The 26,591-nt window shown below is 40.5% G+C and overlaps 2 protein-coding genes across 8 annotated transcripts in view; one reads left to right on the forward strand and one right to left on the reverse strand.

Moving 5' to 3' along the window:
• Nucleotides 1-446: 446 nt before the first annotated feature.
• On the reverse strand, nucleotides 447-7,771 carry ORMDL1 (ORMDL sphingolipid biosynthesis regulator 1). 4 transcript variants are annotated; one of them, XM_030019097.2, is made up of 5 exons: nucleotides 7,657-7,771; nucleotides 6,397-6,549; nucleotides 5,911-6,091; nucleotides 3,354-3,505; nucleotides 447-1,859 (listed from the first exon to the last, which is right to left on the reverse strand). In XM_030019097.2, exons 3-5 carry the CDS (start codon nucleotides 6,082-6,084, stop codon nucleotides 1,724-1,726), a joined length of 462 nt encoding a protein of 153 aa, XP_029874957.1. In that variant the 5' UTR covers nucleotides 6,085-6,091; nucleotides 6,397-6,549; nucleotides 7,657-7,771; the 3' UTR covers nucleotides 447-1,723. The 4 variants fall into 4 exon arrangements, with proteins under 4 accessions (XP_029874957.1, XP_029874956.1, XP_029874959.1 ...); XM_030019096.2 differs by having other exon boundaries at nucleotides 5,911-6,104; XM_030019099.2 differs by having other exon boundaries at nucleotides 6,397-6,552; nucleotides 7,657-7,770.
• Nucleotides 7,678-26,591, forward strand: part of PMS1 (PMS1 homolog 1, mismatch repair system component) — a 48,384-nt gene continuing 29,470 nt past the window's right edge. For 2 of the 4 annotated variants that reach the window (XM_030019089.2, XM_030019090.1), the window contains exons 1-5: nucleotides 7,828-7,906; nucleotides 10,977-11,130; nucleotides 15,928-16,110; nucleotides 18,182-18,284; nucleotides 19,952-20,115. In XM_030019089.2, coding sequence (XP_029874949.1) covers nucleotides 10,999-11,130; nucleotides 15,928-16,110; nucleotides 18,182-18,284; nucleotides 19,952-20,115 — 582 coding nt within the window. In that variant the 5' untranslated portion in view covers nucleotides 7,828-7,906; nucleotides 10,977-10,998. Of the gene's footprint in view, nucleotides 7,738-7,825; nucleotides 7,907-10,976; nucleotides 11,131-15,927; nucleotides 16,111-18,181; nucleotides 18,285-19,951; nucleotides 20,116-26,591 lie in introns of those variants that run through there. The other 2 variants (XM_030019088.2, XM_041124026.1) reach the window with 2 other exon arrangements.

The raw sequence follows: 26,591 nt of genomic DNA on the forward strand, positions 1-26,591 counted from the left end.
TGGAAGGGCGAGAAGCAAAGGCGGCCGTCCGAGGGCGAGTGATTTCGGTTCCGCAGGTCGGGAGCTTCGCCCAGCCGCCCCAAGGCAGCCCTGCCCCGTCCGCCGGGGGCCCGGCGCTGCCCGAGGCGCCCCCCGCCCCGTGTCGCGACATTCCGACCGTGCCTTGAAGTCCTGGTCACCTGGACGCGGGACCGGGATTTTCAAAGGGCTAGCGCAGCCGCGTGGCCGTCGTGATGTGAAAATCAACCAGTTAACCACGTTCTGCACAAATAAAGAATTACTTCCCAGTGCTAAAAAAAGAAATCGTAACTCATTACCTTTTTTTCTTTTCAACAACATCTTTATCAAGAAAGCAAACAGCCAGAAAATTCTCTTAGCAAGAAAAGAAGTATGCCACTGTGGGCTTTTTTTTTTTTTTTTTTGCTTTGCCTTTTTATTTTTTTTTCCCAGCTCACTAGCTGTCGCTGCAACCAAAGTGTAAATCAAGTCTTAAATGGAGTCTTCTGTTAAATCTGAGCCGGTTTTGGCTGGCAGACTTCAAAATTAAACCTTTTTCCAAGACAGAGAAATAAGTGCTCAGAGCTCTAGATGTACCTCCCTCCCTCTAGTTCCAGACCCGGTAATATACAAGATCGCTCCGTACTACACAGTACACCTAAAACACAGTATTCCTCCACATTTCCAAGACATGCAAATTATCCACACCTTTTTCTGCAAAAGCATACAGTTAGTCCATGTGATTTGCCTATTCACCTACTTCTAGCCCAGCTTCTATTCTATAATTACGACCTATACAGACCTTCTCTTTTGTGTTCTGACACTTGCTCTGTAATGGAGCTGTTTCTCCTACAACAGCAGCAACCCTTTCCCCCATCATTACAGGCCTCTCAACTACTGAAAAATAACCCATCAGCCAAGTATCAGAGAAAACAGTAAAAAATCCACACCTTAAAAGAAATTTCAATTTTTCAGGTTGTCCCTTTTACACATAGAAAAGTCAGTATTCTGGTGAGCAAAATGAAATAAACACAACAGTGGCAACTTGTAAAAGCATACATAAACTGAGCTATCAAGTTGATGTAGAAATCCCCTGAGCTGACAGTTAAGGACTTTCTTCGGTCTTTGTGACAAAAAAAAAAATCACAAGAACAGATAAGGCATGAATTACACCATCAGTTTATGCTAGCTGTCACAGTATTTACTGTGAGACAAACTTTTACAATGCAATAACAAGCACAACCACCTACAATCCACACAGCAGAAACTAGCTACTTTCACTTAACCTAAGAATGCGGCCTCACCAGTCCTTGGCATCAAGGACCCTGGATTTATATGTAAAGTTACCATTTGCATTATGGTTGGCTGGGTATTTGTGAAACACTGCTCCCCGTTTCAGCTGTTACTCGCACCTTCTTTACAAGTCACTTGCATCAGCCAGGCATATATACAGTCTTAGCGGGGATTATGCTTTAGAGCTGGGCCTGCCCAGTTCTTCATGGAAATCTTTCTTATAGAGGTTTCCAATTCACATTTAAGTATTTCAAGACATCTTATAAATTCAACTTTCATCTCAGATGCTGCTGCAGGAAGTAGGAACTGTATCTCAGATGTAAAAGCATCCCTCATTGAATACGATTAGATACATGGCACAGTGGACTACTCATTTTCTTCACCTGGGGAGCAGCAGTAGCCATGTCGGGGTGGTCAGCATCAAACCTTCTGCTTAATATTTATTGATGCCAAAGATTCGAACGCCATGCAACTGTGGCAGCTTGGGGATAAGCACGGTCAGGAGAGAGGTGGTGTTGAGGATAAAGTGTGTTGGATCATACTTTGTGTAGAAACTCGCCAGGAAGTACCTGCGGGAGAAAAGGGAGCAAGCTTAGCTGATAACACCCTGGTCTAAAAAATAAACAAACAAAGCACAGTTGAAAAAAGTGCTTTAGTAATCAGTAATATTTTACTGGGTAACAACCGATCTATTCCTGTATTAAATCTCTCACCTGAGGTTCTAGAATATCTGCAGCAAAATCACGGACCAAGTCTTTTCTTCCCATACTTCTCAAGGTGCTAAAAAGCAACTCTCAGCTAGTATTTGCCTCCAACATTCTCCCTGCCCTTCAAGTTCTCTGACTTCTGCAGCTACAAGCCTGATTTATGATAGAGGTTTTAAATAGTGTAAGATCTGTTACCAAAACACTCGCAGTTCTGCTATGCTAGCAAGCTCAGTGACAAAGCATTTGACATTTTTCAGTGCAAAAATAATTTATGCTGAGCACATCTGTGATTGGTGTGATTTTAAAATGCTTCCCGTCTGGCAGATGTTTCCAGCACATTTTTCTTTTAAGCTAGTCCACAACCTGTTCAACTGCAACAATAAGGAAACGTGCCTCAGAAAATCCAATTCACTACCAACTTCTTTACGCTTTGAGCCAATAATTTCATCTTGTTCCTTGCAAAAACTAGTCACAGAAATGAGGCTATCAGATTGTTTGGTTTTTTCCCAGCAAAACGGAGACGTGTGCTCAACTACTTACGCATTACTAGTGCATGAAGAGAACCATACACAAGTGTTATGAATACAAAATTCCCACTGGAAAGTGGGAAGCAATCTTTGAAGAAAGAGGATTTTTTTTTGAGGAGTTATATATATATTTTCAGTTTCTATCCTTTGTGAACCAATGTTCTAAACCCAATGCCGGATCTTCCCTTCGCCCCCTGCCATGCAAGTGGACAACGTCCTTTAGGGAAAAACAGAAAGCCTTTTTAGAGTTTGGTATTAAATATGTATCTGATTTCCTTTAGTTACACAACCATACTTTGGTCAACAGAGACAGGCGGTGTAGAATTTCTAACCTATTTACGTAACTAGTGTAAACAGAAGACAATCCGTACAAAGCAAAACCAACACGCAAAATCCTGGACCCCACTCAGTGAGGACTGCCACACTCCTCCTAACTCACAAGTTGCAAAATGGTTAATAAATGCTGTCATGTGCTAAAGGCAAATAGTTTAGATTTTCAGTATTTATGACTTCACAATCTCTTAAAGAACTTCAAGAGTTAATAGTAAGTTTTCCTCACAACTTTTCTAATCTTTAAAACCTGCCCCATTAATAACTGTTTACAAACTTCGACTTCAGTATGTGAACTGGAGTGTCAAAAGCTGCAGGAAGAAAGATTGTTGATTATATGGCCTGTAAATACGTACTCCCTACCTCTGTGATGTAGAAACAAACAAGCAAAAAAAAGAAAGAAAATGCTTTTAGAATGTAAATTGCAACCCATTTTGTTGCAGCTTTTAAAGTCATGGGTTTGTGATTCAATTAAACCATAATACAGTTTTGAACTCACAGAATTATAGGAGAGATTGTGAAGAATTTTCTTGAAGATGTAAACTGTACTCCATAGTCCAGTTGTTCCCAGTGTGTTAGTAGCCTAGCTTTCCCCTGATCAGGTGTTTCAAAAGGAGTTCCCTTTACTGCATGCAAAAACACATACATTCCCTGGGGAAAATAAAAAGTGAATACAGTGGCACTTTTAGCTGTATTTTTTAACAACTGTTACATTGTTCAATGCACTGTAAAAAAAAGAGAGTAAATGAATCCTCACCCAGAAGAGCTGCTAGCTTGTAATGACAAATTATCGAAGACGAAGGAAGAGACAAGATTTTGATTTTGCCCAAGGTTGTGCAGTCAGTGGCACAGTCAGAATTAAAGCCAAAGTCTATGTGACATCCGATCCACTGCCTTCCACGTTAGATGGCAAAAATTGCATGAAGTCAACAGAATTTTAACAAGCACTATAACAAGTTTAGGGCTGCCGATTTATGTTACCACTTTCCTGACACAGTGTTAATTAAGTTATGAGGTAGAGTCTGCACAAAGCAAAAATCTATCTGTGAATACTGGCAATATCACAAGAACTTTTGAAAGCTTTCTCAGCCCCCCAGCAGCTTCAAATACTTAGAAGCTGACTATCAGCAATCTGTTGAACACCATCTGTCCATCTCTTTGCTGCTGTCCTTCACCACACTGGACTTTCTTTGTGATTGTTTCTGTTTGATGGGAGCATGCCATGTCTGGCCTGTTCTGAAAGATCAATTCAGGCCCGTTGATTTCAGATAGGACTGCCTGCCCTCTTCCAGTTGTAACACACATTTGCTTTCTATCAAAGAGAGCACAGAAACTCCAATCAAGAGTCTCTATCAGAAGATATCAAAGACTTCCTTTTCTTTCTTTCAGGTTCTTATGCACATACAGAAATTGTTATAGAAAGCTTTATGCAGAAAAATCACATTTCTTCCAAATTCTTATAAAGGAGGTGAAATTTGAGCAAGTCACTTCACGTCGTCTTATACTTTTTTTTGGAACAGCCCCCTGACCGGAGGCCTATTAACCTGAGAGAATTAATTTGCTTAATTAATTCTTCAATTCAAGATGTTTGCAGCGTCTCAGTTTTAATAACTTAACCAAAAAGGCACTTTTAGGACAGATCCAAATGCTTACTATATATTTTATTTCGCACTGGTATTTGCAGAAAGGACCACCAAAAATGCTTTCAAGGTCAGCTAAGAGTTTTCCATTAGTGGAAATCCAAGATTTTTTTGTTTGTCAAACCATTCAAGGATTTGTTTCCAAAAAAGTACCATTTAAATGCTGAAATATCCAAAACTGCAGTTTATACTCATCTTCTAGTGTTTCACTAGTAAACTACTTGCCAGCGCATGCTCTCATCCCTGTTGTCATTATAGCTATTTGCAATGAATTTGGTAAGGCATTTGGGAAATATTCAGTAATACTTGTCTCTGCCAACATCTTCCAAAGTCAGGCACGTCTGATGCTGTCCAAGATAACGTACAAAATGCTTTTATGATGCTTACAATCCCACTATTAGTTTTAAACCTATCTACAAAAATAAAAAGCTCGAATTAAAAAGATTTTTTTTTAACAGGATTAAAGAGGCTATTATCCAACCTCAGTCTTTAAAGTGAACTATCATTTTCCTAAATAAGGAAGAGGCTATCTTCTTCTCAAGACTATTTGCTGTTAATCTTAGAAAGCTGAGTTAGCAAACCTCAAGTATGATGTACATTGCTGGATTATGGCCCTCTTTTCTCTAAGCTTGGCAGGACCAGTACACATACTTGCATTACTTTAAACGATTACAACAAAAATCATAGCATCCTGGGGAGAGGAGGCAGAAAGATTGTTAAGGTCTTCAGTTTCCAAATCCTTCTGCATACAAAAGTCAACACGCAAATCACAACCCACTGAATAACAAATGGTTTCAGGGCATGGGTCAAGGTAGTCCAGTTTTTCCCACTGCTTTGAAGTAAGATTTTTCTTATGTCATGTGTAGTGACAAAGTTGTATGCTGAAGTCATTCTAAGCTAAAATTTATCTAGCTTGACCAGAAATCAAAGCAAGAAGAAAAAGAACACAAATGTTTCTGTCCACAGAAACAGGTAAAGTGCTGAAATTAAACATTTTGGGATACTAACAGATTTATGTAGAAACATTAGCAGATAATATCCAAGAATTAAAAATGTAATATATTTTTATGGATTCAGCACAGCTCTCTAGTAATATAAAAACCACTGTAAAAGTCAGTTGGCATGATGATTTTATGTTTGCAAGATTCTAGCTTAATTAAATGCCTTTTAAAAGAACACATGAACTATGTAAGGAGTATTTCAGGTCTTTTGTGCTTAAACCCAAAGTGATCACATATCACTCCTCCTCCCAAAAACAGCCAACTCATTTAATAGTGGATAAGCCAAGCAGAGGTGGTGTTTTGGCTAGCTGGATTTCATTATCCATACAGCCTAGCTATTTTTCTCTTCTCCTGCTACTGAAAATAAATACGTATGAACAAGTTTTAAAATTTTGTTACAAGAGAGGGTACTTACCAGGTTGTGAATCACATTTGTTAAAGTCCAGGCAACAGGGACACTAAAGAAAGGAATGCTGAGCAAGACAATGTGCAGCATGCCGACTCCGAGCGCATATGTCAGCCACATTCCACGACTGTTCATCACCCGCGTGTTTGGATTTACCTCACTGTGGGCAACTCCTACGTTCATTTTTCCCCTATAAAACAGATCTGTTTGAAGATTGAGACTACTGTTACAGAGAAGTACTTAACATATGCAATTTTCAAATTTGGGAAAAGGCTGTTTTAAATAAGCAGGTCTGCAAGGAACACAGTAAGCCAAGGTAAGCCAAGGTGTACCTCAAGATTTTCGAAGTATGGTTTATAGAGAAGTCAGTACAAAGGGGCTGTTAGGAACTGTTCGTTTAAAAAAAGCCCAAACAAAGAAAACCCACAGGCCTGCTACAGAAGGGATATTTAAAAAAAATAGTAAGCTGTGCTGTTAGAAGCTGAAGTTGCAAACCTGTAAGTAACCAAGCTTTGTAACTGTTGTCCTCTAAATTCTTTTCTCCATCCACGACAACATCTGCAGTTCTTTTCCACAATTTTCCTCTTGTTTCTTGTTCACGTAACGGCTAGCGAAGAATTCTGTGTATACCAATTGCCCAGCCACCTACTGCTAGAAAGAACGAACAGGGACTAATTTATGCCTGGGTTTTTTTGCAGCAGAGTGCAGATTTCAGATTTTCCTCCTCTCCCCATCTGTTAGTTTTCAGAAAGACATTTCAATCTTTCAAATCTGGCTGAAATTAGCCAACGGGTTCAAAAGTTTTCTAAGTGACAGACATACACAGAACAATTTCATAACACTGATTTCTTCAGGAGATTGACAGAAGTTACTGGAAGCGACACTCTAGTCCTGTTGTACTAAAATTTGTAATGATAATTAAAAAAACCCATTGTGTACTTTATACTCATGTGATCTGTGAGACTATTTATATTCATTTATGGGACTGGGATGGAGACTTTTTAACTTCCTTCTGAATCAGTCTACAAAAGCACGGTTTAACCGGCAAGAATAGCTTGCTTTCGGGAGGAATTTTGTTTCTTATACTTGCTTGGTGCTGTAGAGCACTGTAATACCCAACTATCTTGCGGTATTAACAGTAGGCTGTAGAATCAAAATAGGTGCGAAGAAGCTGAAACTGAACGGGAGCGATGCCGATTTTAACCAATACTTGTTGCAAAGTATTTCCAAACGTGTACGTGCAGGGAACACGTTTCCCGAAACGGCTGAAGCGAGACTCTTCCTCACTCCCCGGGATGCAGCACCGCCGGTGAGCCAGTCCCTAGACACGCATCTTGAGAGAAGCTACCCTCCCTTCCTATTTTTTTCCCCATGTTTCTCCTCTAATCCGATGGGGACCTTCTCCCAGCTCGCTGTACCCCTGCCTTCCCTCTCTCCTCGCCAGGAGCCCAGCCGCTCGAGAGCAGCGGGACGCCGTGCCCGCACACCCGGCGCGCAGGTCGCCCCCCTCACAGGAGCCGGGGCCTCCCCGCAGAGCCACCTCCCTTCCCGGCCGCGCACCGTGCGGGCTCCCCGGCGGACCGCCCTCCCGCCGCCCCGGCCCGCCGGGCCCCGCCGCTCGCCTCAGGGCCCGGCCCGGCCCGGCCCGCCAGCAGCCGCCGAGCGCCCCAGGGCCTGCTCGCAAGCACCGGCGCGCAGGCGGTAGCGGCGGCCCAGCCCGCCGTCCCGTCCTCCGCCTCCCGGGCGCAGCCCCACCTTTACGCAGACCCGCCGGCCCAAGAGCCACCGACCGCAGCCGCCGAGGAGCGGGAGCGGAGCGCGGGCCGCCGGCTGCAGGTAGAGCCCGCCGGCCGCCCCGTGGGCAGGGCTGCTGGCGAGGCGAGGCGAGGCGAGGGGAGGGGCCGGGCCGGGCCGGGCCGGGCCGGGCCGGGCCGCTCGCACCGCCCACGGGAGCGGGAGAGGCAGCGGTGGCGGCGGCGGCGGCGGCAGCGCCGCGGACGCGCAGGTAGCGCAGCCCCGGGGCCCTGCGGGGGGCGGGCGCCCGGGAAGGGCGGAGGGGCCAGGGGCGGCGCGGGGCAGCTGCCCGCCTGCCGCCCGCCTGCTGCGGGAAACGCCGCCGCCTCCCCCGAGGCCCCGGCCGGGGCGGGGACGCTGCTTCCCCCGGGCAGCTGGCGGCACCGCGGCGGGAACCGCAGCCGTCCCGGGCTGCGCGGTAGGCCTGGGCCTGGGCCCGGGCCCGGGCCTGGGCCTGGGCCTGGGCCTGGGCCTGGGCCCGGCGCGGCGTCCCCCTGTGCGGGGCCAGGTCCTGCTGAGGAGCGAGGCCCGCTGGCCGGGGCGGGAGCCGCGCGTCCCTCGCGGCGGCGGCTGCTGCTCTCCCCTCCCCTCGGCGAGTGGCGCGGCGACGCTGCTGTTGGCGCGGCACCCCGAGCTTTTCTTGACGAAAAGCTGAACCGGGGACTGGGGGCTGTTCGTGCGGTTTTAGGGAAGCTCGAGGGTGACCGTCCGCAGGTTCTATCTGCAGCTTCCCCCCCCCCCCCCCTTTTTTTGTTTTTCTTCTCGTAAACTGAAGAATTACCTGAGTACGTGTGCTGGTGGACTCCTGAAAAAGGTGGCTGTTGGAGTGGGGTTTGGGTGCTGCTCCAGAAGTCTGTGAGGCCGCAACTATGAAGTTTAAGGAGCTTTTGTTCGCAGTTTGCCTGATGGCGTGCAGTGTTACAGCTGTTCAGAGGGCCCCTGTTACTGGGGTGTCTGACTTCGTTCAGAGGGGTCAAAGGATTGCATCGGTGATGGTGCTCAAACACAGAAAATACTGGCCTTCCCACGGAGCATGGACTGTAATACATTTGGTCGGTGAGGAGTTATAGTAGCAACGTGGCTTGAGCTGAAATACCTATCTTTAGCTAAAAGTAATCAGGGGCTGGATGCATTTCCATAGGTAGCAAGTACCAGAGGTCCCTCCCTCCCAGCAGGTGCCCCAGAGATGTGGCCAGCGAGGCTGTATGGCCATGCGCGTCCTCCCTCCGCTATCCAGCGAGCAGCTGGCGGTCCTGCGTGGGCTGGTTTGGGTCCAGGGAAAGGGAGGGCACACCGGGAGCTAGTTCCTCTCCCAAACCGCCTGCATCAGTCACACCTTGTAGAAAATTTGTCTTTGGGTTCTGCAACGTTTCTGTTTTAAGACCCTCCCTTGTCTTGATTAGTGTCTTTTGATGAAGATACTCAGCTCTGATCTGGCACTTGTCACTAGTAAATCATGAAGCACTTGACATGGGAGTCCTGTATAACGCGTGAGGAAACCTGCCTTCCTGAATGCGTGTACATGATTAATATTGGTTTATCTTCAACAATACATGTCTTCCTGTGCTCCTCTTCTTTTCCAGTTTGTTTGGTGGAAAACTGATTTGTCAGATCTTTTTATCACATCTGAAAGGCAAACTCCCTTTGGGAGTAAATAACAAGTATAAAGAGAAAACCTCTGTTGCTGTTCTTAGAATTAATGCTGCTTTCTCTTCAAAACACTGTACCTTTTTTTTTTCCCCCCCAAGTAACCATGTTTTTGCTTTGTCTTTTATGTTTAAAGACTGGCAGTCTTTAGAAGGATATCATGGCAGAGAAGTGTCCTGTAATTGTTGTATCAACTGCATATACCCTGCAGGATAGTGTTGCCCTGGGGTGGTGGCCATAGTCCCTTGCTGTGTCCTGACTCTTGTCAGGAGGAAATCTGGGTTTGCTCCATTCCTCCACACGTGCTCATATCCTTGGGACAGATGCTGAGTGTGTGATCTGTGTTCTCCAGCAGATAGCTTGGACTGAATCAATGGGGAAGGCAGGACTGCCGGGATTGTTTGCCTTTCAATGTAAATAACATTACATAACGTAACCCAGTAAAGACTGCCACTGTGGAGAGAAGAAACCCAAGCCTTGGACCATTCTTGAGGTGCAAAGAGCTGTCTAGCAATGCTCTTTTTCCTTCCTTTCTCATATGCGTGAAAAACTGTTGTTGAGTTCTTTGCGTCTGGCTACAAGGATTGACAGATTTTTCCTGGAGATTGGTTAATTGTGTCTACAGTACTTGGGTACTTAAACAGAAAGGCATGCAAAAATTTACAGATCCACTTACAGTCTCTTCATGGTAGACTGTCTCTATAATGCAGCAGGAATTTTATAACCCTTTTAAAGTTTTTCAGTGATTAAAAAAAAAAAAATCTCCATTGGCTTATAGTATGAGGCATCTCCATATTCAAGTGGAAGATACAGAGACGCAGAAATAAACTGACCTGCCTGAGGGCACACAGTAAGTCAGATCAGGAAGACAAGGTTGTAATTCAGAATTTTTTGGTTTTGTTTTGTTTTTCATTACTGCCAGTAGATCACGTTGGCATTGAATATGACTTCTGCCTCAGCACCACTGTGCTTCCTCCCCACTTCTTTCCCAACTCCAAAACGGTTACCTTCAGGTTGTATTTCTTTGATGAATCATACACACAGCACAGCAGTGTTGAGCTCAGAAATTTTAAATGTAGGCAGGGAAAAATGATGTGAGGAGTTTGTTAAAAAAAAAAACAAACAAAAAACAAAAAACCACAAAAAGAACCCCAAAATGTTGGGTGTTTAGGGTTTTTTTTTTTGCATCAGTGCTGGAATTAGACTTGATGCTGGGTAAATATCCTAGCTGAAGACATTTCTGACTAGCACTCTGCATTACCATCTGGTCTGTCTACTCTGTTGTCATTGCAAGATCACAACCACATGTTATAGTAATTTAAAGGAGATGACGATATAAGTGTGAGATAATACACTGTTTTGCTCAGTATATCTCTGAATTCTTGAAGTTTTTTATTAGAAATTTAATCTACTTAAATTAGTGTTTTCTAGTCTAGACCTGTGTTCTGTTTCTTCCACAAGTCAAACTCCCACTGACTGCAGAGGAAGCGGGGTCCTTCTGTATCTTGAAATTTTACTCGTCAGCCGTAGTGTTATGTTTCGCCTACATTTAAAAGTTGCTATGAAACATTTACTTAGAAATGTGTATTTGTAATGTGTCTTTTACATTCTTCTTCTGTTATCTTTCTGTGCAGTTTCTCTGAATCTCATTGCACTATGAAACAGCTGTCGGCAGAGACTATTCGTCTCCTTTCAAGTTCTCAGGTGATTACATCAGTTGTCAGTGTGGTGAAGGAGCTGATAGAAAATTCCTTGGATGCCAGTGCCACAAATATTGATATTAAACTGGTAAGTTCTCTTTCTTTCTCTTAAAAAGAATTGGATGTAAAACAAGATGCAAGGAAAGTTGTTCCACTGCAAATGTATTTTTTAGGCTGTCATGGTTTGGGGAATGGAAGGGTATTAGTAGTATTTGTAGATATATATTTTAACCTCAAATAAAAATGGCCCAAAATCAGTTTCCATTAACGTTCTTGAGGCCCCACTGAAACAGTAGGGCATATTTGTGCTTCTCAGTTTATCTTGGGGAAAAACTGTCAACTTCTTTAATATTTCTTTTCCTACTTACAAATTACTTTTTCTGACTAATAGCTTGTTTTAAAAGGTGTTGGACTTCAATTTTACCGCTAGACTGGCATATTTAATGCTCATTACAAAATACTGTCGGGAAGGTGAAGATGGAAACAATGGAAAAGGTCAATGGCCATGCTAGATGTTTTTGTAATATAAATTACCATGTGGTCCCTAATTAGCATGGTGAGCTCTGGCTACTTCTAACATTTTATTTTTATAAGAAGTTAAAAAAAAGGTTGGCATATCACTCAAGGATACTTTCTGAAAATAGAAAATATTGCTTATAATAAAGAACCTGTGCTTTTTTTCCCCAAATTGGGTAAAATGGCTAACCGATCAGCTTCTCTTGCTGCCATGAGCATTTCTGGTTTTGCAGTATTTTGTCAACAGCTGCATAGTAGCAGTATCTCCTACTTAGTAAGAACGTGTGTTGTTATAGTCTGTATAAATGGATGTATCCAGAATTGCATCCAGTTTCCTTTCCTGAAAATAACAGTGAATGTATAAGCTATTCTTAGACAGTTGCTTTTAATTAGGTGGGCAATTCAATTCCTGCTTGTGTCTTTGTCCATGTCACTGCTACCTTCTGAATGAGTCTCAAGTGTTTTCCATCTGAGTATGGTTTCCTGCAGATGCCAGGGAACATGCTTATTTGTTGTTTGCCCTAAGTGAGCTGAAGATACTCTGTCTTCTCAATATTTAGACTGCATAGTATCTTGCTTCATGAGTAACTCCAAAGTGAGTAGTGTGTGCATAGTTCTGGGGGTAGGGGTATCAGAATCAGATCCTGTGAGCCGATCAAGAACTGCAAGAAATCAACAGAAGGTTTTGGAGCATTCAAAAATTGTTAGAACAAACCTTGTCTCTTTTACTGGAGTGCCAATGTATAGCCATGCAGATAGCCAGAGGAGAAAGCCCTCTAATCAGCGTGGGTTTCACAGTGGAATAACCAGCTGTTTCCATAGTGAGAGGTCCAAAATCAATTAAAAAGAGCATTTTCAACCATTTCCAGTGCATGAGTCATCTGCACTGCTGTTACATTCTTTGTCAGTTCAGCCCAGTCCAAATCACTGTATTTCTCAAACAAACAAACCAACCTGGCTTTAAACAGGTTGTCAGTGAGTAAATGAGATTTGCTGGTTGTTATTCTGTGGGTACTAGGGGAGAAGAGAAAACCTGCATTTTGTACAGTTGTACACAGTAATGCTGTAAAATAGTGGATTTTTTTCTGGGATTTTTTGTGATAAGACTATTTTTATATCAAAATACTATTTTCCATGCGTGACATTTAAATAAGGTCGACCACATAATAGAGCTCAACAACCACATTAACTCTGGATTAGTTCAAAAGCATAATAGAGAACGGAAACTTTGAAATTTCATTTTACAGTTTGATGGTTTTTGCCTGAAACTGGCAACATTTTCATTGTTATAATCTTTTTCAGATGGATTAGGAAGGCTAGCTGATTCATTCAGACTTGTTACCCAGCTTGCCTGAACAAAGACAGGAATGACTTTTTTGGAGACAGGAGTTAACCTGCTGGTGGAATGGTTCTCAGGTAGAAACCATGGCAGTGGTCAGTTGTAGTGGGAAGGTTTGACTAGTGTTTCACTCTTGTTAACTTCTTGGTTGACCAGACTCCAATAGGTGATGTTATTGAGCGTCTTTGCACTGTGTATCACCTAGCTTTTACACAGCACTGGGGAAAACATCAGCTTATATTGTAGTTTTAGATAATGTGATATTACTTTTAATTACAGTTAAAAGCAAGTAATTTGATTAGAAACTGAACTGTGGCCTTTCTATAAGGTGTCGAGTGGTATCTATTTATTAATTTGAACCTCAGCTTTATTGCTTTTAGAAATGTAAACATGCTAAAGCTTGCCTTGTTAACAGCAGGGTCAACTGCCTCTGTGGCATGGCTGTGCGTTAAGCATCTGTAGAATGATGGTTTTATTCTTGACATGATGTCCTGCCTTCAGGTTAAAAGAATACTAAAAACCATTGATGCAGCAATATAATTGCTTGTATATGGATAAAGAGACTCCATGGGCATCAGTCTGTCAGTTTCCCTGACTGATCTCTAACAACAGGAATCTATGAGAATAATCTGCACAGTCTGACTGAGACCTGCATATTTTAATTAACAGAGAAGATGAGCAACAGCCTGTGTTAGTAGTTGGAGCAAAGTTGGGGTTCAGGAAGGATGAATCTTAGCTACAGGTTTGCTACTATTATATGAAATGGCTCACTCGTTTCTATACCTTTTTTGCAATGCATGAAGTGGGAGCTTTAATCCTTAGAACCTTCTCATAGCAAGTTTAGCTCAAGGTGAGGTTCCGCTGTACACCTGCTCCATCTCATCTCCTGGAAAGCAAAGTCCTATATCATCTGCACGGCATTGTTAGACATTTCTACCTCTCATGATCTGTTCGTCTTGCTAATGCAAAAGAAAAGTAACCCGGCAATCAAAGTGGATTATTTGTGCCAGTTTAATAAGCTGAATTGACCTTAGAGTTCTTATGAGTAACAGAGCTGTAGCTGAAACAAAGGTGGGACCATGCAGTCATTAGAGAAAGAGGAGGGAGTCGAACCATATGGTTTGGCATCAGTGATCTGGTAGAGCAACTTAACTTCTCATGAGATGACGACCTCAGTAGTATTTAGGTCGTGTAGCATGGTGGAAGGTGTTACAGAATATAAAGTTTAAGCATTGTAATATTTTAAGTAAAACGTGTGCAAGTGAAAATGAATAATATTAGAAAAGAAATAGAGAATCATTCATGTAACATTTTGATGCAAGTTGAAGAAGATAAATCTCACTTTTCCTAAGCAGTTAAGTGGTCTGGAAGTAAAAATTAGAATAGAAAATAGGTGTTCATTGGAAAATGCTCAAACCCTTTGTTAGTGCATACGGCAGTGGGGTAGAAGGTTTCCCATTTATATCTCCTTATGTGTTTTTATGTTCAGTCGAAGTGTATTGCTTAGGTTCTGTTCTGCTTCCCAGTAGGAGATTGACTCAAATATTAGTGAAAACATTGTTTTTCACCCAAAGATAGCTTTAGCACCATTCACTAATATGGAAAGTGAAATGTACCCACGTTTCTATTGTGTATCGGTTAAATAAGTTCTGTGCCTACCTCAGAGGCTTTTGGTGTTTCCTAATGCAGATTATGTGTGAATACAGGTAATATCTTTAGATACGTTCCATTTGGTTTTAACTGCATAATTTTTTTACTTCAAGAAATAACCCTGGGAGTACATTATATTTTTTCGTAACTGTTTTCAGTATATGCCCAGATGGAACAATAAAATTAGTTCTGTTTAATCAGTCAGCTTTCTGTGAGCAACCATCACGTACTCTGTACAGCATCCATGGTGGTAGCCATTCATTCAAGATGTTCATTCTAAGCAAAAGCAGTTTTAAGGTTGCCTAGATGTATTACACACTATAGCACATTTTTCTGTATGTTACATCATAATCTTTTCAAAGAGCCAGGCATGCTTCTAAACTAAAAGAAGTTTAGTTAGTGATCCTGCAGCTCTAATTACTTTCTCCTCCTGGCTTGTGATTCTTTTGGGTGCAATTTACATGTGCAGGTTATAATGTAGCTGGAAGGAAGCATTTGTTTGCTGCACTTGTTTGAGATGTTATAGAACCTGAATTCCATCTTTCATTTAGCTCTCCTAATTATCTGGATTTTCAGAGTTTTACCCTATTTATACTGGTGCTTACTGAAATTACATATTTAAATTGGAATTCAGTAAAATTGTGTTGCATGTATGTAAAGGTAAATCACAAAGATTGAACTTTGCTTCCTTGAAAGCTGTTTTTAAAAGACCCTCTAGGAACCTTTACTTCTTTCTGTCAAGTATTGTACCTCTTTACAAGCTTTCTTATTTCTGTCTGCATTCATGCCTTGCCCCCATTAGAATTTCAGCATCTGTATATTGAGACACAATATAGAGACTGGAAAACTACTGAAGTAGTGAAATCACATAAATCAAGACTGAAATTGAAAACACTTCTAAGTGAGGGCCCACTGACTTTAATGGATGCAGGGCTGGATTTGTGGTGATTTCAAAAAAATTGATACCAAATAGGTAAGGGAGGTAAAAAGAGATAAAAAAGTCTTTAGCTTTCCAGCTATAGATCTCTTTCTGAGCTTAGGTTTTGCAAATTTCGTCATAGTTTAAAAAAAATTTACTTAATTCCTGTTTTAATTTTACTGCATTTATATTAACATGCTGTTTCCAAACCACAGGGTATGAATTACATTATTTAATTAGAGAAACCATCACTACTATCCTTACATGTTGTATTTTTCTTTTTTTTTCTTTTCTTTTTTTTTTTTTAAACAGAGACATTAAATGGTTGCTCAGTTTCTCCAAATAAGCAAAACTCCCACTTCTATCTGGATGGCTAGAAGCTGTAACCTTAGCTGCTTGAAACTTGAGTCTTAATTCATTTGGTTGTTTTAGCGCTACATTATGTTTTGTTCTTTTTTTAGGAGAATTATGGGTTTAACAAAATAGAAATAAGAGACAATGGCAATGGAATCAAAGTAGCTGATGTTCCAGTTATGGCAATTAAACACTACACCTCAAAAATAAGCTCCTCCGAGGACCTTGAAAGGTTGACAACATACGGTTTCCGCGGGGAAGCTTTGGGATCAATTTGCTGCATATCAGAGGTGAGCAGTTGCTGTAAGTGTGTCTAGTCTTTTGTGTTGTGATTTTTGTGTGTGTGTTTGTGAAAGTTTTATTAAAATATCAGTGCAAAGACTTCAGATTGTTCCAGCAGCCTGGCAGGGATATGTCTTCCAAATAGTTTGGCTTGTGTATGCTGCCTTTCCCCCTGCTCCCCAGAAGTCATGTCATGTGGTTAGGAAGCAGTATGGATTTGTTAGTGTCAGTCCTGCCTTTCTGTCATACTGGTCACAGCAGTGCTCTATTTATTTTCCTCAGTCAGAATAGGTCAGAGTTTGCTTAGTGTTTCCTTTTCTTTTGTATCAGGGTATAGATATGTGATTTCTTAGAACACTGGCTTATTCTCTTTAGTATTGTCAGCAAATATAATGTCAAAGAGTATGGCTGAGTTTGCTACTTGAATTAGGGTAAATCAAAATGAGGAACAGCAGGTGGTGGCCAGGAGAAGTAATTTCAGGGAACTGATGGCCCACATAGCTACCATTCCAGTAATGATTTCTGTCTTGATGTTATCTAGGTGATCAGCAATCATGGGTTCTTGCTGGGCTCCGTATTGCTCCTTGGCATGTATATGACTGCAATTGCACAAACTTTGTTGTCCATATGAGTAAACAGGAACCTGCTCCCTGGCCTATCCGAGTCCGATCCATATGTTTGTGTTAAGAGGACTGACAGCGTACTGATATTTAGGATTTAACTTGTTGACTGAAAGTAAGTTTGTTCAGAACCGTCTGAGAAGTGTTCAGGCTGTTAAGGAAAGGCACAGCATCTATCTGTTCCATTGTGCTCTGCCTTTCTGTATTCGTGCTGCGCCAAGGTCAAGTTTTGCATTCTTCTTTCTAAGTCTGCCAAGGATTAGATCCTGCGAGAAGGTGCTGATACCTGTGTCTGATTGGAACAGTCAACTGTCAAAGCCAGGAGAGATGTTAGAGTTTGACTCCTTGCTACCTTGGGCTACATTCACATTGCACTAAGCAGGAGTGGGTTGTATGTTTGGATGGAGATTTCCAAAGATGCTTTCAAAAGTGTTGGTGTTTAGACAGATGATGACAGACCTCAATCATTGGTTCCTTCTAATGAGTCGTCAGAGCAGGATGCCATCTGTTCTGAGCTTTTAATCAGCTCTGTGGTACGTTTCATAAGAGATGGGAGGTGGCCTGAGTGTATTAAGTACTTTAATAGGTATTAGTTTAATCCTTGAATCAGTAATTATGTTAATTAAACACTCCCGGCATTGATTGCATTCTGCCTACCCAAACTGCCCCCTGAAGTTTCAGTTAAGAGGTACTTCACTATTGGCCCTTAAGTATGTCTGTAATATTGTTGTTTCCAATTAATCAATTACTGTTTTTTCTCTCCAGAGGCATGGCTGAACTCTGAATGATTCATATGAGACACTAAAATAAACCAAAATATCCTGAAGCTCTGTATGTGTGATAACCTTTGTGTCTTTTAGGTGGTTAAAGTGCAGTGGCTCTATTGTTCAAAATGTTGATACCTGAACTTAAGGAACTGTAGTTTTATTGAACTTCTGGTTTATGACTGGTCTTGCTAAAGCTGATATGTGTATTACCATAATAGCTTACAAAACATGCTACTACTGATTGCTAGATATGTTTGGGTGTGGAAAGGTACTGTTTGTTTGACAGTAGTTATTATGTTTGTGGAATCTCACATGAATTTAAGAAGTTGTCATAGTATACCTTCTCTCATGAAGGATGAAAATGCAAAATTATCAATTGATTTAGTTGTTTGTTTAACCTGTGTTAGAATAGAAGAGAGGAGTGTGTGTTGTAGGTAGTAGGGATTGCTATGCTTTGTGTATTGGTGTGATAGAAATGCGTGGCTTTTAGTTAAATGGATGGAAAAATGAGTAATAATGCAGAGTGTTTCTGTTAGAAACACCTGTAGAAAAAAAATGTTATAAACTAATTAAACGTAACTGTGGTGATTAAAATAATGCAATGGTAAGAGTGGTAGCAAAGCTTATCTAAGCTCATTCTGAACTTTGTGAATCCTTGATTAACACAATTTTTTTTAAATCACTCTTTTCAGGTTTTGATCACAACAAAGACAGCTGATGATGATTTCAGCACTCAGTATGCTTTGGATAGCAATGGGCATATAACTTCTAAAAAGCCTTCCCATCTTGGGCAAGGTAGGATATCATTGTTCTGGTGTTGCGCTGTGACAGAAGTATTTTACGTTTCTCTGAGGGTCTATTTGATGTTGAAATACCTGTTCTGTACTTGAAGGCTGAGTATGAAATCTTTGCAGCTATAAACATTTCTTGCCTTATGTCTGTTAACTGAGAATGTGTTATTATCGTAAGAAATAATATGTCTTGGAAGTTGCTTTAGATAGTAATTATAAACTAGTTTCTCCTTCTCTGACTCACTTCTTCAAGCTGACAGTGGAAATAAAAGCTATAAAAATTCAGTGCCCCAGGTCCAGGCAGACTGACTATATAAGTATATGAAGGATTTGTTCAGGACCAAAATAATGTTTCTGTACACAGCAAAATCCTTGCTTAAAGGAGTAAGAGTTGCCCTGCTGCTATATGAAGGAGTTGTTGGAAGCAGCATGGCTATAGGACCAGGCAAAGTCACAGTTCTTTCTAACCTGCAGGAAGGGTGTGTTGCTAGAAATCCTTCTGCATGTTTGTGTGAAAGATTAAAGGTTGCCCTCATCTCAGAGGCGGCCTTGGTGGTTCAGATGTGGTGTAGGTTTGGGGTGGCATCTGCTCTACTTTGTGCTCTGCTCAGCTAATTGTTGCTCAGCAAGGAGGACCGTTAAGACCACACTGTGTCCTTGCATTCACACTCCAGCCAGTATCTATTCCCAGAAGAGGGGTGCTCCTTTCTTGTGACAACAGAGAGCTCCTGAGGAAGCAGTTGCAGCTTTTCCATAAAGCTCAGCTTTTCCCAGCTGAGCTGTAGTGGCTGCTTGTCAATATTGTGCCCATAAGCTGCCCCCCAGCTGGCTGCAGTGCTCGTACAGCAACGGGGAGCTGGCTGCTGACCCAGCTCCCGTCCTCCTCAGTGCTAACTGGCCGCAGGGAGCCATTAAGCCAAAAGAAGCTGCTGAGGGCTAGTCAGTGGGCAGATACTAAAGAAAGAGCTGAAGCTGAGAACTCTAATTTTAGCTAATTTTAACCAGGGACTCTTTTTAAGATTTAGACTGTAGTATTTTCTATAGCCAGAAAGCCTGTGGGTTGCGTTGTCTTGTCTTTTGTCAAAATTGTTGAATGATTGACTGAATTCTGTGACATATATTCAATATTTTGCAACATCCTTATGGGCTAGGAATTTATGTGATTGTGTTGGTTGGTGAATATTCCTCCTCTTACTATGTACTTTGCCTTGAACAGAGGTATCTGGCTCTTCAGATACTACCCTGAAGCAGATGCTTGTGAAGGGCCTTAATGGAGCACAGTGTTCCTTTGCCTCCAGATATGTCCGATTAGATTCTAGTCTGTTAATCATTTTATTAGTGAAAGTTAACTTAATATGCACTGAAAGAGTCTTCAGCTTTATTTAGTGCTGATTCTTGCTATTGTCAGTGTGTACCAAAGAAAGCTTAATGCTGCAATCATAACTCTAAAGGAGAGGAATTGCAGCTCTGTGGGTACTTTTTGGGGAAGGATGACTGCTAATTTGGTATATTTCTTCTCATGCTAATATCTAATTTAGTGTTACTATGGTTTATTTTGTATGTAGTAGCATACAGACAGGTGTCTTCAACTAAAAATGAAGTTTCCTCAGTATCCAGTCAGTGGTATGCTTTCAGTGTAATTTCTACTTATTTTTTGTCGCCTGCTTGCAGGTACTACAGTAACAGTCTTAAGGTTGTTTAAGAATCTTCCTGTAAGAAAGCAGTTTTACTCAACAAATAGAAAATGTAAGGAAGAACTGAAAAAAGTCCAAGATCTACTGACAGCATATGGTATCATAAAACCGGACCTGAGGATAACCTTAACACATAATAAGGTAACAGAGTTTTTCTCTGTCAGCTATCTTAAATTAATCAGAAACTGATCCTTATGCTGTTCATATAATACTTACAGAAAATCTTTCATTCCTAGGAATTTTCTTTCATCACAGGTTTGTTTTTCTTCTTTCTTCCCTTCATAGGTGTATATTTTATGATGGTTACATATTTTGATCCTAAACTTCTAAAACTCAGGCTTGGATCTTTTTGGTCTGCTGCAACAGATGCCTGGTTAGATATATGAAGTATAAAAATTATTTTACATGCTAGTGGTATAAGAATGAGTTTACGTGCTAGTGGTTAGTAAAGATGTTGGTGGTCTGCAGAACAGAGAAGTGAGACCTTACTAGACCATGGGGCTTGATCAAGTGTTAACCTAAGCCAACTGAAAAAAATTCTCAAAACTTACTTGATTAGGCTATTTATCTAGATAGACACTATAGCACTCACAGGTAGCTTGCTGTATGCGGAGTCCTAAGAGCTCAATACGTAATGATGGTTTTATTTAAAAAGGCAAAAAAAATTCAAAACAATTTGCTACATTCGTGTAAGAGTAACACTATAACAAGAGGCTGTAATTGAGCTAGTTGTTCTTTGTTTAGACTTGGGGGAACAAATTCAGAGGCTGCTTGGAGGCTACTTTGACTTCACAGCATACTGAACAGTAATTCTACAGCACAGATACAGAAATTACACACACAGCTACAGAAATGACACACTGAGCAGTTCTCCTTTACCTGACCCCAATTTAACATAGCTAATTTTATTGGCTGCTTTTGACATGTCTGAGAGGAAAGTTATGCTAATGAATTTCCAAGTTGCCACCAAGTAGAGAGTGACATCTCGTGGCCGGATCCCATAGCAATTCTTTTTCTGTTCTAAAATAATTTTGTGTGTTGATCTTGCTATTTGGCCAGTTCATTGAGCAATTTTTTGTCAGTTACTCTATCAACCAATCACTCACACTTCAGTTCCTTTTCAGTGGGAATGATGAATGATACCATGCTTTTCTTGAAGTGACAACAGACTGCCCATCACTTTCTGGAGTTGTATAATATGTTCTGATTATATTTATGTATGTATTTCTAAATATCAAAGTGTAGATACTGTGAAAAACAAAACCCAGCCTTGTGGCTACAGAATTAGTATTCCAAAGCTGAGAAAGTGTAGCTACTTTCAGTCTCACTTCATTGGGACTACAGAAAGTTTGAAACCAGAGATCTCAGGGGTGTGTACTTAGATTGTGTTAAGCTCCTTGACATATCTAGCAGAGTGGTTCACAGTATTGGTCTTAAATGTTGGTTAATAAAACTAATTTTGTCTCTTATTGGTGTTCGTTTTGCCCTCTCTCACAAGTTGCAAATGATTTTTTTATGGTATTTTGATTTCATCCCTTTTGATTAGACTATTACATTTCTTTATTGAATAGGCTGCCCAGGGAAGTGGTTGAGTCACCATCCCTGGAGGTATTCAAAAAGTGCGTAGATGGGGGTACTCCAGAACATGGTTTAGTGGGCATGGATGATGGTTGGACTCGATGATCTTGAAGGTCTTTTCCAACCTAAATGATTCTATGATTCTATTCTATGATTCTGTGATTCTTGTTTTTCTTTTTTTCCTCTGCTTATTTTAATATAATGGCAATAATGTGCAAGAAGTTGGTCACATGTTTTTTTCACAATACTTACTGCAAAAATGGTGTGGAGAGCAGCATGGTAGTAGCCATTGCACATTTTTTGACTACCTATCCTATTAGCTTCAGAGCTAAATTCTTTAATATACAATTTGAGTAGGTAAAATAAATCAGTACAATTGCTATCTGCAGGCAGTATTATTTGTTGTAATGACAGAGATGGTGCTGATTTTTTGGGCTCTTCATTTTGCACTGCCAGCCTTATGCTCATTTAATTTATTTAGGGAAAAAAAAAAAAGAAAACAAGAAAGAAACTGCTCAAATGTTTCAACACAAGAGGTCGCTCAGTAGCTATTGCTGAGCAGGGAAAATTAAGGGCTTAAGAAATCATACAGAAAGCGTAGTGAGTCTCTGGGCATGTGTAAATGCTTTAAAATAGTCAGAAAATATTAAAAAACTTTGAATGGAGATTCCTGTGTTTCTACTGCTGTTGTCATTCCTTGCAAAATAAAAAAATACCTATTGCGTCATACCTTTTAAGAAATTTGAAATTCTGAAATTCCAATGCGTAACAACTTTCAGCAGGTCTATGTGCATCCATTTTACCATATCACAGAACATTAATATTTAGTTCTTTTACCTTCAGATGTTAAGTATTGTTGTCATTAAAATTATTAATTCAGATCAGAAGGTGTTTTTCCTACAGTATATCTGTGCTAGAATAATACTTTCTACTGAATAGTATTGTCTGTGATATTTTTTTTTTTTTTTGCAGTGGCTGTTTTATTTCTGTTTGAAATGTACTAGGAGAAAGAAAGAATCAACTTCTTAGAATGGCTTTATTTTTCATGTAGCTCATAGATTATATATTAGTTTAAAAAATTGTATGTGCAGTTATTCAGAGGAGTTCCTAGAATCCCAAATTCTTGAGTCTGAGCCAATATTTTCTGTTGCAATGGAAGAAGATACACGTCAGGAGTAAGATCAGGTTCCAAGGCTTAAGAGAGCAAGAAGGTAGCAGAGATGAGGTATTACGGAAGGAGATGAGGAAAGACAGGTCGGAAGAATAGAAAGGGTAGTAAGTGAAAAAAGTGTAAATAAAAGTATATTTCAAAGAAATCTTCAAAATAAATGACAAAACCAGTATTTTTTAAAAAAAAAAAAACAAACCCAAACAGTCTTTAAAGTCTTGTATTTTATAAGAAATTAAAGGACAATGGAAGAAAGCATAACCCTAGCTTTACCGAGGAAGAATGTTATGAGGCTGAAACTTTCATAGAAGTGTCTGAGGTTAGGCATCAGAAAATGGTTGCCTAATCGATTCTAGCAGAAACTTGTTTTGGCAAGTCAGGCCTTTTATTGAGCTGTGAATGTATATGTGTTTTTAGGACACACAATACATTGCATGTTTTATTTCCACCATGTTTTTTTTAAAGGTGTGTTTCTTGTGCTTCTGAATGACATTTCAAGAATTTTGTCTTGTTGTGCCACATTTCATATGTGTTTTTGTTCAGAAAATATTACCATTCAGTGTCTGATTTCTTCTCTGTGAAGAACCATTATGCTCTTCCTGCCTTTGGGTTGTTTTTTAGTAAGAAAGAAAATAGATATCCTTTTATCAGTCATCCTAGGGTTCATTTATTGTGTACTCTCCATCAGTGGATTTCCAAGATAGGAAATACTCAATTGCTCTTTCTGCTCAGAATGTTTTGTTTGCATTAGCAATAAATAATGAATCACTTTGCAGATCAACCCTTGAAGTACTATTGCTATTTTGACAACTTGGATTAGCTAGTGCTCCTTCTTTTTATGAAGGTTTATCCTGCCAAGACATTCTTTGAATACTGATAATGTTGATCCTCTTGCCAGTATGGTTATGTTAGAAAGAGGTATTTTTCTTCTTTCATCACCATGTTCCTTGAAAGCATATTGAATAATGAGACAGCCAAATGGAAATAATTTACATGAGTATTCAGCAAGTTTATTTAAAGTTAACATTATCTGAAGGCATGCTAAGAACATTCCAAAGTCAGCTACCGCTTAAACCGTGTCAAACTCTTCAGGCTGAAATGCCATGTTCTAGCCACCTATGAGCCCTGGCTGTATTTTACCTGAGGTGGTGTAGGGCTCTTCCCTGGAACAACAGTTTTCACACTCTTCACTGTTTAACACCAGTAGCCCTCAACTTAGTCTTACAAGCCACTGATGTTCAAGAAATGCCTTTGTGTGTTGAAAAGCTGATGATACGTAATGCTTTAATTCTTTTCTAGTTGCCTTTCTTCCACAGACACCGAAATGAGAGAGGACACTCAGTAACTATACCTGTTTTAACAATTTCAGATATAATAAGGCTGAACAAATTATGGCAACAGGTGGTTTAGATGGTGCCTATCAGCAGCTCATACCGTACACAACTGGTCCTATGTCTTGTGCAAAGCACAGGTGGGCCATATGTAGACTCAATAAATTTTCAGTTCCTGTTGAGGAACAATCTGCATAAGGGAATATTTTTTCCCAGAGTTTTTCACGCATAATATTTTGAAGCCTTGGTCACACACAGTTCTGCCTAGAACTATGTCTTGTTTGTTTCTTGAGAGTCATGGGTCAGAACTTCTGGATGCAAGAGATCCATTTTGAAGCTATTATTATAACTGTGGATGGTATTTTTCCCCAAACCCCCATTGTGGTTGGTGTAGACTTAAAGGATGCCATCTTCATTTATTTTTTTTTCTTCACAGTAAGTCTCCTCTTACTTCCAAAGTTGGATAATCGCAACCTACAGTCTGTATCCAGTAGTCAAAAACCAGTTTGTTTTCTGTGTCTGAGTCCTCTGTAGTAAATGTGGGGGCTTTGAGACAGAGTAAGTACGTTGGGGTAAATTTACCATTTTTAACAATGGGATTATACTTTGCATTCATTCATTGTGCTTCCAAACTTTAGTGTAGCTGCATGTTGAAAAGAAGTTTGCATTGAGCAGAAACAGCAGCACATAAGCTTGCTCTTGATTTGGAAAGGCTACTCCGTTTAATGTAATGGTGATAAATTAAGTCCTTCCCTAATCTGTGTGTCTTGAAATATAAAGAGGAATTATGATTAAGAATCTGCAGTGCTCTGCAGCCAACATGCTTTCATGCTAACCTGGAATATAGCTCAGTCTCTTTACTTCCATTCGTTGTTCAGTGGCTTTGCTGAGAAAGCCAAACAGAGAGTTAATTATGGTGTTTTTTTGTGCTGAGGACACCTGTCCACTAGGAAATTCGCTGAGACCCTCAACTCAATTTACATCAGCCAGAGAACAGCTGCCAGATGGTAACTACTTTTGGTCACTACCAACCTGGTTGAATTTGAACTGGTGACCTAGAGGTGAAATGCTTTATATCCTATTACTAATTCCTTGAGGTTTCCAGTTTCTCATCCATCACTTTTTTCAAATGACAGCACAGTATATGTATGAAATCTCAAAACAATTACTGTTTCACATATGCAGTGTGTGTTGCAGAATCTGAGATGTGCCTTTAGCTCTTGCAAGGCTTTCACACTCACTTTGTACACTTAAAGTTTAACAGGAAAATGATGTTTCCAAAGCTGCCTGGGAGTTGTCCCTCTTCCTTACCAATGTACTTTGTCACAGTTAGGTATGCTATTTTTGTTAACCACTATTTTACAAAAGGCTTTTAAACCTCCCTGTATTTAAACGAAATTCGCTGTGATGACGTACATCTTCTGAGTGACAGTTTAGCATTAGGCACTGTGGTTTTTTTGACAGTAGTTTAATTGTTTGGGAGGTTTGGGTTTGTTTGGGTTTTTTTTTCCTTCTGCTATGGAGGTGGAATTTCTCTAAACACCTATAGCTGAACGTGTGTGATTAAAGCAGCCAAAAAACTTACAACTCTCTCTAGTCTTCGTAATTCTTGAAAGGCTCTGAAGACATGTGTTACCAGATGAAGGTTCTTGACTCCTTGTAGTATCTGTTACCTCCTTTCCTAACTTACCTCCCAGCTCCCAAATCCAAGCATTTCTCCACTGCATGATGCTCAAGAAAGCCTTTTTGTTGAGAGAATGCTTTCATATCACAAAAGGGAAATCTGAGCAGGAAATATGTTGGAATTTGTAGGATGAACAGTGCTGTGGAACATTACTGTCTTTAACAGATCCCCTTGATAGCTGTAATGTGTGATGCCCATGGTATAGACAGGTATGTCAGCTGCAGCTGATGAAGGGAAAAATGGTGCCTTGATATTCTCTATTGCATACCTCCGCTGGTAGTTGTCCCACCATCACTTATGAAAAGGATGGGACAACTGATTCCTCAGGGGCAAGTATGAAATATATGGGAAAAATAATTATGATTATGTAGATAGTTGCGTTCTTTCTCTTCAAGCTATATTGAAAAACTCCTGTGATTTCTGTTTTCAAGGGAAGATTATTCAAGAGCTCTTTTTTAGTAAGATAACTTCCCATTGGTTTTAAAACAAGACACCAGTTATGGCATGGAGCTGATAAACAACGTCAACACTTTTCAAGGCTGGGATTTTAAAGAATGTGGTTAAGACTTTATCTTGATCTCTTCTTGATCTTAGCTGATAGGCTTTCTTCCACTGCAGAGAGTGTCCCAGCCCTTGCAGCTAGGTGTCTGTGCATCACAAGCAAAAGAGGTTATAGTCGTTGTACAGGGTAATGTCTTTTTGTTTCCCTTGGGCTCAATTCAAACTTTGGATATTGCTGCCTGGATTTGTTCCTGGTTTTATACTCTCTTAACAGGTAGGCAGTGATGTTTTCCATTATGTTGGAGCCTAATAAACTATTAGGTTTTAAGTCAGGAAAGCTAAGGAACATGCTGGC

The sequence above is a fragment of the Aquila chrysaetos genome, chromosome 6 (genome assembly GCF_900496995.4).
Source record: "Aquila chrysaetos chrysaetos chromosome 6, bAquChr1.4, whole genome shotgun sequence".
NCBI classification, from domain to species: Eukaryota; Metazoa; Chordata; class Aves; order Accipitriformes; family Accipitridae; genus Aquila; species Aquila chrysaetos.

Bases quoted from the DNA above. Each gene is read 5' to 3' on its own strand.
- ORMDL1 (XM_030019097.2), bottom strand. From the start codon at position 6,084: ATGAACGTAGGAGTTGCCCACAGTGAGGTAAATCCAAACACGCGGGTG. The intron at 3,506-5,910 runs GTAAGTACCCTC...TATTTTCCCCAG, and splicing joins CAAATGTGATTCACAACCTG to GGAATGTATGTGTTTTTGCA. The intron at 1,860-3,353 runs GTGAGTTCAAAA...TTTCTCCCGCAG, and splicing joins ACAATCTCTCCTATAATTCT to GTACTTCCTGGCGAGTTTCT.